General features: G+C 40.7%; 1 protein-coding gene across 2 annotated transcripts in view; it reads right to left on the bottom strand.

Annotated features, from left to right (window-relative positions):
- Positions 1-12,214, bottom strand: part of LOC132824991 (sortilin-like) — a 116,307-nt gene that overhangs the window by 74,703 nt on the left and 29,390 nt on the right. For both annotated transcript variants that reach the window (XM_060839945.1, XM_060839944.1), the window contains exon 2: positions 4,727-4,789. In XM_060839945.1, coding sequence (XP_060695928.1) covers positions 4,727-4,789 — 63 coding nt within the window. The remainder of the gene's footprint in view (positions 1-4,726; positions 4,790-12,214) is intronic.

The following is a 12,214-nucleotide window of genomic DNA, read 5'->3' as shown; positions in this document are numbered from 1 at the left end:
AAAAACTGGTAGAGCAGGTCATTCCACATCACAAGGTAATGGCTAGAAACTGGTTCCACTTGAAACTGAATAGTGTTATGACTTAAATCAATGTAACTTTAGTCACCCCACCTTCTAAGCTAAAGAAACCATGGAGAGGTATGCACAAAAAAAAAGATAAATTGCATTTCTGAATATGCTGCAGATGATTATGCCATTTTAAAATCAAAAAGCAGTTCCATTTTCAGGTACTAATGCATTGCAATACTAAATGTTGCACAAATTATTGTATGGCTTCCCCACTTTGATTTGTTCTTGGTAATGGAGGGGGTGGGGGAGAAGGATGAAAAGAAAGGCTTCTAATCACAAATGTGTGTATTGGATATTAATAAATTAGCTAATCTGAACCTGTAAAATAGATATTACAGGGGAAAGGCAAAAGAAAATGGAGAATAGCTCAGCACAAACTTAGAAATCATACACTTCAACTGTGAAATGACTCAGTAAAACTAACCAGTTAGTAATTTACAAAATATAACACACTTTCAGATGGATGTTATGAAACTTGAAAAGGGTTCAGAAAAGATTTGCAAGGATTTTGTCAAAGTTGGAGGATTTGAGCTAGAGGGCGAGGCTAAATAGACTGGGGCTGTTTTCCCTGGAGCATTGGAGGCTGAGGAGTGACCTCAAGGAGGTTTATAAAATCATGAGGGGCATGGATTAGATAAACAGACAAAGCCTTTCCCCTGGGGTGTGGGAGTCCAGAACTAGAGGACATAGGTTTAGGGTGAGAGGGAAAGATATAAAAGAGACCTAAGGGGCAGCTTTTGAATGGTCAGAGGAAGTGGAGGACTCTGGTACAATTACAGCATTTCAACGGCATCTGGATGAGTAGATGAATAGGAAGGGTTTAGAACATAAAACGCAACAGTGTTCTATAGGCCCTTCAACCCTCAACGTTGCATCGACTTGAGAAATCCGAGGGATATGGGCCAAGTGCTGACAATGGGACTAGATTGGGTTAGGATGTCTGATCGGCATGGACAAGTTGGATTGAAGAGTTTGTTTCCATGTTGTAGATCTCTATGATTAAGTCACTTGACTTTTATGAACAAGTGCCGAGAGCATAAGAACATAGGACTTAAAAGCAGGAGTAGGCCTTTTGGCCTTTCGAACCTCCTGCATAATTCAGTAAGATAATGGCTGATCACATTTTCACTTTCCTGTCTGCACCCCATGATCCTCGCTTCCATTACCTATTTGACTCTGTGGCAACTCAATTGACATTATGAGACAAGTATGAATAATTCAAATCCTCCTAACCTGTAGAGCTATTTTGCACAATTTCACTTTGTAGCCATTGTATCTTACAATCAAAAGAGGCACAAGAGTTTGAATGTATCGCTATTTGATCTTACCTTATTGTTGCCAAGTTGCTTAGCATTATTGGCTTTGATATGGATGTGGCATAGAGTCTTAGAAATGTACGGCATGGAAACAGATCCTTCAGTCCAACTCGCCCATATTGACCAGATATCTTAAATTAATCTAGTCACATTGCCAGTCTTTGGCCCATATCCCTCTAAACTTTTCCCATCCATAAATCCACCCAGATGTCTTTTAAATGTTGATAAAGGACTCTGACTTCCCAGCATCTTCAGTCCTCATATCGCCAAAATGATGTAATTGTACCGGCCTCCACCACTTCCTCTCTAGGCCCTCCACCTATACATGCCCTACCCTCTGCATGAATAGGTTGTCCCTTAGATCCTTTTAGACCTTTCCGCTCTCACCTTAAACCTATGCCCTCTAGTTTTGGACTCTCCTATCCCAGGGAAAAGACCTTAGCTATTCACCCTACACATGCCCCTCCTGATTTTATAAAGTCACCCCTCAGCCTCCAATGCTCCAGGGAAAATAGTCCCAGGCTATTCAGCCTCTCCCTACAGCTCAAACCCTCCAACCCTGGCAAGATCCTTACAGATCTTTTCTGAACTCATTCAAGCTTCACAACATCCTTTCTATAGCAGGGAGACCACCAGTGACCAGCTTCTTTTAGAATGCGCTTATGCAATCGAAGAGAATAGTAAAAGATGCAATGATTTTGACAAAGTTCATTGAGTAACTCTGTTACATAGGACTCTGTGGTCTACAGGCTGCTCCCAGAGAAGTGCACAGACATAAAAATCAAATACATTGAGAAAATCAATTAGTCTGCTTGAAAATTACTGGTCGCCCAGCACAAAGAATTGTCCCAGTGTGGGAGTGTTGTGGATGGACACGTTGCAAGGTCTAGGATGAAATGCTGAAGGTTTCAATCACATTTGCAGCAGCTACAAAGGCATAGTAAGAAAAGGCCTCTGAAAGGCCCAACACCTTTCAGCCATAAGATGCTGAGGGGCTGGAAACTGGGTAAAATCCTTAATCTTCAGTTAAATATTAATTGCAATTATAAATGCAATTTGCAAATGTAGATTTGTAAGAATTTGGCTCACACCTTATTTAATGCCAACTTTCAATGATCATGTAATATACTATTATAAATTCTATGAATAAGTAAATTTTTGGCAAAACCCAAGGGTCTACTAGGCAGAAATGGGAAAAGGCCACTACCGGAGGTCTTTCAGTCACAGCAAATTAAAGAGCTGAAAAACTCCATAGCTAATTTTGAACCACACTAATAAAATGACTGGTCATCTATTTCTGTCGGTGCAATTCACAACTGGTCTCATTAGGAATACTTGGTTGAGCTCTAATTCTCACTGGCAGAATCAGATTTACATCCATGTTTTATGGATGTTAAAAGGGAATCTTAACTTTGATTGATTAAAGATTTTGTATTTATTAAAATTATCTCTCAGTCCTTTGTCATGTCATGTCTGTTTTTTGGACACTGAGAAGTTTGAAGTGGAGTAAAGCCTGCGTTATTGCTACAATGAATGGTCATATCTATTGACAATTTTATAAAATTGTAGGCACAGCAGTTTTTTGCTCCCAAAGGAGACTTTCTTTGTTCTTAGTTCATGAACTTTCCAAATACTTGCCACCGTCAAAATGAAACTCATTGTTTGTGTCAGTGGTGAACACAAATGGAACAGCATAGAGGATGAAAGGCTACATGAATGGGATATGGTGTAATGGTTAGAAAATGGAGAGGCTTAATAGTATGAGGTTTATGCAAGGAAAATGGGATTGATGAGGTATGAAAGGTGTGGGCTTGAAGGCCTAGTAGTATTTAAGATAACTGCATTAAAATCCTGGGGAAGCAGAGGTCGATCTTGTAAATTGCCCACCTTAGCACTTGCCTGCCTTTGGCTACCTGTGAGATGCCTTCAGAGATGGTGGGCCCAAGTCCATCCCACTGCATCCTCACCACCAATCCTTTAAATGAATACATGGTGGGATGAGATACTGACTTGGCACACTTCCAAAAGTAAGTTTCTCAACCTAACATTCCTTTCTCCTCCATGAAAGTCCAACTTGCCATGTCTACTAAATGCTTGGGTTCTGTCAAGTCCATCATTAGTTATTATTATACTATTAATGGAACACATCTGTTGCCCAGTTTTCCTTCTTATTGCAATACCTTAAAATCTGTCTGCATAGGTTTTGTCTGTTAGTGCTCTACCCACATTCATATTTTGGCCATTTGGAAATGTCTAAGCTTGTTCCTTTGATTCCAATAGCTTCACTAGTAATATTAAGTTAAGAAACATGCTTCCTCATAATGGGTTCCCTATCTCTGTCATGGATGAAAATCTGAAGTGATGGGGGAATCTCAATTGGAATTCGTGGTACAATACAGTATCTGGAAGGTACAGCATCGAGCCTGCTCTGCTATCCAATATGATTATAACTGATCGTATACTTTAATGTGTTTTTCCCACTTCATTCCCATCTTTAGTAAAGAATTCCAAAGTTTGAAAATTTCCTAGTAGAAAAGTTTCACCTCATCACATACCTAAGTGGTGTTCCCCCTTATTCTTACGTTGTGCCTCATGTTTCAAGACTCCCCCAACTAGAGGAAATATTGTAACTGCATCTAGCCTGTCTATCCCTTAAGTATTTCATCTCTCATTCTTCAAAACCCTAGAGAGTCCAGGCCCAATTCAACCAATCTCAATTCAGAGGACAGTCCTGCCATCCCAAGAACAAACTTTGTGCACATTTGTAGCAATATATTTCCTGAGATAAGACGACCAAAACTGTACAGAGCAAGCTAAAGTCATTGTCTTTGACAGTTTTGATGAACTCACTGCATTCAAGAAACTCATCATCATCTTCAACAGTAGATCTTGATTTTTACCACATGGTAGTAAACATTGAGTGCAATGTTGCACAGCTAACTGGAATACCTCAAGTACTTAGCAGCATTAATTCTGCTGTTTTGGGCAGATAACAACTTTCTGCACTTGTAAATGTGTAGGTTAGAATCGATGATACAACCCCATAGCTTACCGATATTTTTCAAGAGCACAGTTGTCTACTGGAACAAAGGGATCATAGAATTAGGCCTCCTAGTTTAATACAGGATACAGGTTCTGGTTTCCTCACAATGAAACTAATTTTTTCAGTTTTTGGTTAACTTTTCAAATGAATACAGAATGCAAATTGTCCAAAAACAAACACACCATGAAACTGCTGACTTTATAACTGATAAAAACAATTGCTTCATTTTTGTAAGGGCTGTGCACGATTGCTGTGATGTATCCTACTCATTCAAACACACATGAAAACATTAACTTACCCCAGTTCCATCTCCAACCCAAGCCAACGTTACAGTAGAACCATCATCATCGTCAAATGTGCACTGAATGTAAAAAGAAAAGTTGTAGAAAATTATTAAAATTTATAAAAATTTAACCCAAAATAATTTATAGTTGAATTGAGGTGACCAAGCATGTAGAGGAGAGAAGCGCATTTGATGTAGTTTCTATGGATTTCACTAAGGCCTTCAACAAGGTCCCACATGAGAAACTGATAAAGAAGGTAAAAGCACACAACTTGGCAAGTTAGATCCAAAGTTTGCTTTATGGCAGGAGACAGAGAATGGTAGTAGAAGACTATTCTGTGATTGGAGGACTGTGTCTAGTGGTATACCATAGGAATTGGTGCTGGGTCCTATACTAGTTGCAACGTTCAGAGATGATGCAGTCAAAAAATGTGGCACTGGAAAAGCACAGGTCAGGCAGCATTCGAAGAGCAGAAGAATTGACGTTTTGGATACAAGTCCTTCATCAGGAATGTATTGGGGGTGATTGGTGGCTGAGAGATGAATAGGAGGGTGGGGTAAAGGTAGCTGGGAAGGCGATTGGTAGATGAAGTTGGGGGGCTGATGGTGATAGGTCAGAGGGGAGGGTGGAGCCACCCATGTGCTCCGCCTTATCACCATCACCTCTCCACTTGCATCTACCAATCGCCTTCCCAGCTACCTTGCCTGCCTCCAGCCTCCTATTTCTCTTTCAGCCCTTTTGCCCCCACATTCTTAATGAAGGGTTTATGCCCAAAACATTGATTCTCCTGCTCCTCGGATGCTGCCTGGCCTGCAGTGCTTTTCCAACACCACAATTTTCGACCCTGATCTCTAGCATTTCCAGTCCTCACTTTCTCATAAATGATGCAGATGAGAATGGGGCTGCAGAGGATGACACGTTAGTTTGCAAAAGACAAGATGACATGAAAATTGGCCAGGTGGTTGAAGGAGGAGGAAGGAGTTCTCAGATTACAGGAGAATACAGAACAATTGGTCAGAGGGGCAGATTAGTTTGATTATAGATAGTCAGCATGGCTTTGAGAGGGGCAGGTCATGCCTTTGAGTAGTTAATCATAGTTTGATTAAAGATAGTCAGCATGGCTTTGTGAGGGGCAGGTCATTCCTCACAAGCCTTATTGAGTTCTTTGAGGATGTCACGAGACAAGTTGACGAAGGTCGAACAGTGAATGTGGTGTATATGGCTTTCAGTAAGGCATTTGATAAGGTTCAATAGGAGGTATGGGATACAGGAAATCTTGGCTGACCTAAATAAGGCAGCGAGTAGTAGTGGGTGGAAAATATTCTGCCTGGAGGTCGGTGATCAGTGAGGTCCTGCAGGGGTCTGTTCTTGGGCCTCTGCACTTAGTAGTTTTTATAAGTGATTTGAATGAAGAAGTGGAAGGGTGGGTTAATAAGGTTGCCAATGACACAAAGGCTAGTGGTGTTGTAGAGTGTGTCGGGGGCTGTTGCAGATATTGACAGGATGTAGAGCTGGACTGAGAAGTGGCAGATGGAGATCAACCTGGTTAAATCTGAAGTGATTCATTTTGCAAGGTTGAATCTGAATGCTGAATACAGGGCTAAAGACAGAACTTTTGGCATTGTGGAGGAACAGCAGGATCTTGGGGTCCATGTACACAGATCCCTCAAAGTTGCCACCCAAGTTGATAGGGTTGTGAAGATGGAGTATGGTATTTTGGTTTTCATTAACAGGAGTATTGAGTTTAAGAGCTGCAAGGTGTTGCTACAGGTCTATAAAACCTTGGTAAGACTACACTTGGAATATTGTGTCCAGTTCTGGTTGCTTCATTATAGGAAGGATATAGATGCTTTAGACAGGTTGCAGAAGAAATTTACCAGGATGCTGCCTGGATTGAAGGGCTTGTCTCATGCAGAAAGGTTGAGTGAGCACAGGCTTTTCATGCTAGAGAGAAGAAGGAAGACCGTTGACTTGATAGAGGTGTACAAGGTAATGAGAGGCATAGAGAGAGTAGTTGGCAAGAGGCTTTTTCCCAGGGTGGAAATGGCGGTCACGAGGGGTCATAATTTTAACATGAATGGAGGAAGGTATAGGGGAGATATCAGAGGCAGGTTCTTTATGCAGTGTGCGGTGGGTGCGTGGAATGCACTGCCAGCAGTAGTAGTAGAGACAGATACATTAGGGACATTTAAGCAACTGCTGGACAAGCACATGGATGGCAGTAAATTGAGGGCTGTGTAGTTAGGTTGATCTTAGATTAAGATAAATGCTTAGCACACCATCATGGGCCGAAGGGCCTGTGCCGTGCTGTACTGTTCCGTGTTCTATTAGTGACAGATGAAACTTAACCCGGACAAAGGTGTGGTGACATAGTGCTACCAAAATAACAAGTAGTCACAAGAAAAGCAAGTACTCAACAAGTGGCAGGCCACTAGGAAGTTCACAGGGATCTTCAGATGTTTGCCCCAAACATGGCAGGTTAATAGGCTGTTCAGAAGGTATAGAATATATGAGCATGGAATTAATGTACTTTTCATGTTCACAGTTAGAGTACTGTGCTTAGTTTTGGTCACTACACTATAGGGAGGATTTGATTGTACTGGAGGGATGCAGAGGAGATTGATCAGGATGTTGCCTGGATGCAACACCTCCGTTCGGAAGAGGGGCTGGATAAATTGGGTTTGTTTTCTTTAGAGCAGAAAAGGTGTATATGAGACCTGATAGAGATATATAGGATTCAGAGGTATGGACATATTCGACAGAAAGCAGCTATTCCCTTTAGTTGAAGGGTCGATAAGAACAGGGCATAATTTTAAAGTGGAGAGGTTTTGAGGGAATCTGAGGAAAACATTTTTCATCCAGAGGGTGGTGAGGATCTGTAAAGAAATGCCTGGAAGGAACATTGAGGTGGGTAACCGAACAACCTTTGAAAAGTACTCAGATGAGCATTTGAAATAGCATAGCATTCAAGGTTATGGACCATACTGCTGTAAAGTTAGGATTTGTGCAGATTTAGCATATTTTTGGTGGCACAAACTGAATGAGCTGAAGGGCTTTTTCTATAAAATATGATTCTTTTATTTTCATTAGGCATAATCAACAAAGAATATTTTAATACAAACATTTTTTTAAACTAGCAAGCGAACTGTAATTCTAAACTCCTGGCTTTTAAAAATAGCCCAAGTTTGCTAATATAGACAATTTGTTTAGAATTCGCAATAATGTAAAAGCTGGAAATTATGTCACACAATAGGAATAGGTTTACTGTCAAACAGCCAATACTTAAAAGTTTCTATGAAGTATATAGATAAAACAAAGTTAGAAAGACTTCTAAGTTCATGATTGGTTTCAAGAGGCCTGATATGAATTGTTAAGCTGGCATGTTGAATTTTAAAAGTCACACAACACCAGGTTATAGTCCAACAGGTTTAGTTGGAAGCACTAGCCTTTGAAGTACTGCTCCTTCATCAGGTGGTCGTGGAGGACTCAATTGTAAGACAGAATTTATAGCAAAAGTTTACAGTGTGATGTACACAACCACCTGATGAAGGAGCAGCGCCCCCAAAGCTAGTGCTTCCAATTAAACCTGTCGGACTACAACCTGGTGTTGTGCGATTTTTAACTTTGTACACCCAATCCAACACCAGCATCTCCAAATTATGACGTTGAATCTTGCTTTATTTCCGCTAAAAGTTCATGGATGTTGTTGTGTTAATCCACAAAACTGTGCCTAACACTTCCAGAACTGCACATTTAGATCTCTCCATTCACACTGATGCCCTAGACACAGCGTTAAAACAGCCTAACCATAGTCACAAAAGACATAGCTCATCATCACAATCCTTATTCTTCTCTCTACATTCCTTCAAACTTTGATTTAGGCTATCCTCCTCCTAACTGTATTTCTCTTCATTCTATCCCCAACTCAGGGGCAGAGGCCCAGTTTCAAATCTCACCTGCCAATATACCTGAGCAAGGTGATTGAAACATTTGTCCTCCTCCAAGCACCTTGCTAACCAGCTGGCTAGTATTATCCTTGCTCATTAGCTCCACTCTTACCTATCTAACTAAAAACCGGTGTCATGTACTGGCTAATCCTCACATCATATAACTATTACCTCTGAAAACTGAATGATGTCTGTGAGAAAGAACAAAGACTTAACACCATTCACATGCTCAGAAGCACAACCTCACTATCATCGCTTCCTGTGTCTGTTGTCAGGCTGTCTTATCCAGCACCTATACCCAGTGTGAAACAACAATTAATTCCAACGAAGACAAAATGTTTCTTAAGCTATCTTCCATTCCACCACTTAAGTGATTCACTAGTCACCAGTTCCATTGTCCTTCCGGGACACTGTCTAAGTCTGAACAGCCTACTCGCGAACTGAAGGTTATGAGCAAGTTTCTGAACTCAATCTGCTACGGCATTACTCACTTACACTTACTTCTCATTCTCCTAAATTTCAATGCATAAAGGCCTAACTTGTTTTATCTTTCTCTATATGGTAAGCCCTTCATCCCAAGAAGAAGTTGAGTGAACTTTCCCTGAATTACAAGTAGTACAATTATATCCTGGCTTAAATAAGGAGCCTACACAGATGTTGTCTCCATTTCACCTATATTTATTCTGCCAATCAAATGGAATGGTTTGTCCTGGATAGAGTTGAGCTTCTTAAATGTTTTAGAGCTGAACCTGTCCAGGCAAGTAGAGATTATGCCAATAACTCCTGATATGCCTTGCTGATAGTGGACAGGCATTAAGGAAATATGTGAGTCAGGTGCAACAGACTTCCTTACTTCTCATTTGCTCTTGTAGCTCTAGTTGTTATGATGCCAGCTGATGTTACCATTGAACAAGTCAGACTGCAGTATGAAATCTGACATGCTAGATCATTTTTTTGTTTAGTTAATTAACATAGTGCTTTATCACTGAGGTACATTCACAGGAGGCTAACCAATTTTAGAAAAGCTTTCCAATATAGACCATAGTTAGAAAGACCTTGCAATGCACAGCAAAAAAAAGTTTTCAAACTGTTTCCTGACACCCAACACAACAGAGATTCAAATCCAAAGAAATAATGTATCAATCAAATCTTCAAATTCTAGAGTGATAGAGTCACACAGCACAGAAACAGACTTCAGTCCAACCAGTCCATGCCATCATAATTCCAAACTCAACTAGTTCCACCTGCCTCCTCCTGGCTCATATCCATCCAAACTTTCCTTATTCACATACCTAACCAAATGTCTTTTTTAATGCTGTAATTGTACCAATATCAATCAATTCCTCAAAGTTCACTCCACACATGAACCACCCTCTGGAAAGAATTTGCCCCTCATCCTTTATAAATCTTTCTCCCCTCACCTTAAAAAATTGTGCCCTCAGTCTTGAAATACTCCATCCTCAGGAATAGGCAACTATCACTGACCCTATCATACCCCTCATTATTTTATAAACTTCTATCAGGTCGTCTCTCAACCTCTTACACTCCAATGAAAATAAGTCCCAACCTATCACATCTTTCTTTATATCTTAAACTTCCATACCCAGCCACATCCTGGTAAATATCTTCTGAACCCTCTCCAGCTTAATGAAATCCTTTCTATAACAGGGCAACCAAAACTGGACACAGTATTCCAGAATGTCCTGTACAGAATCCTCACCAATGTTCTGTACAGCCTCAAAATATCAACTCCTATATGTAAAGGTCGGAGCAATGAAGGCAATAATCACCCTGTCTATGTGTGACTCAAACTTCAAAGAATTATGTCGCTGCACCCCAGGTCCCTCTGTACTACAACACTACCCAATGCCTTGTCATTAACTATATAAACTGTTTATTGTTCCAAAATGCAATAGAGACAAACGTCGATTATCCAGCATTCAAGTATCCAACTTTCAGGTTATCTGGACAAGATCTCAAGGTCTCGATACTTGGCTAACTGTGTCATCTGGCATTCGATTATCCAAACGAAATACACCCTGCCTGTGTCCTTAGGATAACTAAGGTTCCTCTATATTTTGCATTTATCCAGATTGAATTCCATCTGCCATTTTCAGCCCATTAATCCACTTGATCAAGATCTCTTTGTAATCTTAGTCAATTTTCTTCACTATCTACTGTGCCACCAATTTTGGTGTCATCTGTAAACTACTAACTATGTCATCTATATTCTCATCCAAATCACTTATAAATGACAAACAAGAGACAGCTCCAAACCCATCCCTGTGGAACACTGCTAGTCACAGGCCTCCAGTCCGAAAAGCAAACCTCTACCACCACTCTTGGTCTCCTGCCATTAAGACAGTTATGCATCCAATTGGCAAGCTTGCCCTGAATTCCATGTAACCTAACTTTACGCATTAGTTTAAAATTAGATTTTTTTTAAAGATTAGATTACTTACAGTGTGGAAACAGGTCCTTCGGCCCAACAAGTCCACACCGACCCGCTGAAGTGCACCCACCCAGACTCATTCCCCTACATTTACCCTGCAGCTAACACTACGGGCAGTTTAGCATGGCCAATTCACCTAACCTACACATTTTTGGACTGTGGGAGGAAACCGGAGCACCCAGAGGAAACCCATGCAGACACAGGGAGAATGTGCAAACTCCACACAGTCAGTCGCCTGAGGCGGGAATTGAAACTGGGCCTCTTGCGCTGTGAGGCAGCAGTGCTAACCACTGTGTCACCGTGCCGCCCACACTATACCATGTGGAACCTTGTCGAGGGCTTCACTAAAATCCAAATAAACAACGTCTACTGCTCTGCCATCAATCTTTTTCGTAACTTCCTCAAAAAACTCAATCAACAAATTGGAAGGGTTTAGAGGAATATGGGTCAAGTGCTGGCAATGGGACTAGATTAGGTTAGGCTATCTGGTTGGCACGGACGAGTCTGTTTCCATGCTGTACTTCTCTATGAGTCTAAGTTTGAGAGACACAATTTTTTACTTAACCAATTTTCTCTAAGTTCTCTCCCATGAACTGTGGAATCTTGCATGAATGCTCATAGAAGAGTTTGAACTTTCTTAGCTTCTGATGAGGAGAAAGTGAGGACTGCAGGTGCTGGAGATTAGAGTCAAAAATTGTTGTGTTGGAAAAGCATAGCTGGTCAGGCAGCATCCGAGGAGCAGAATGAAGAGCTTATGTTCAAAACGTTGATTCTCCTGCTCCTTGGATGCTGCTTGACTGGCTGTGCTTTTTCAACACCACACTTTTTGACTTAGCTTCTGTTAACCTGAGTTTACAAACTGAACATATCTAGTCTGTAAGTTGCACAAACTAAACTCTTCTGAGTTCACTGTATTCTGTCTGAATTGTTCTGAAGTCCTGTAAGAAGAAAAATTATACTTGCTTCTGACACCAAGAAGGTCTCCTCTGAACTGCCCGAAAATCTCTCAACCTCTAGGTTTTCTAAATTAAAATCAATCCTCAATTATTCTGAACTCAAAATAATCTAATGGCCTTCATTTCTTTGAACCACATATAAGGCCA

Source organism: Hemiscyllium ocellatum, chromosome 19 (assembly GCF_020745735.1).
Source record: "Hemiscyllium ocellatum isolate sHemOce1 chromosome 19, sHemOce1.pat.X.cur, whole genome shotgun sequence".
NCBI lineage: Eukaryota > Metazoa > Chordata > Chondrichthyes > Orectolobiformes > Hemiscylliidae > Hemiscyllium > Hemiscyllium ocellatum.
The sequence above is the reverse complement of the archived record's forward strand: the minus strand, read 5'-3'. Positions and strand labels throughout refer to the sequence as shown.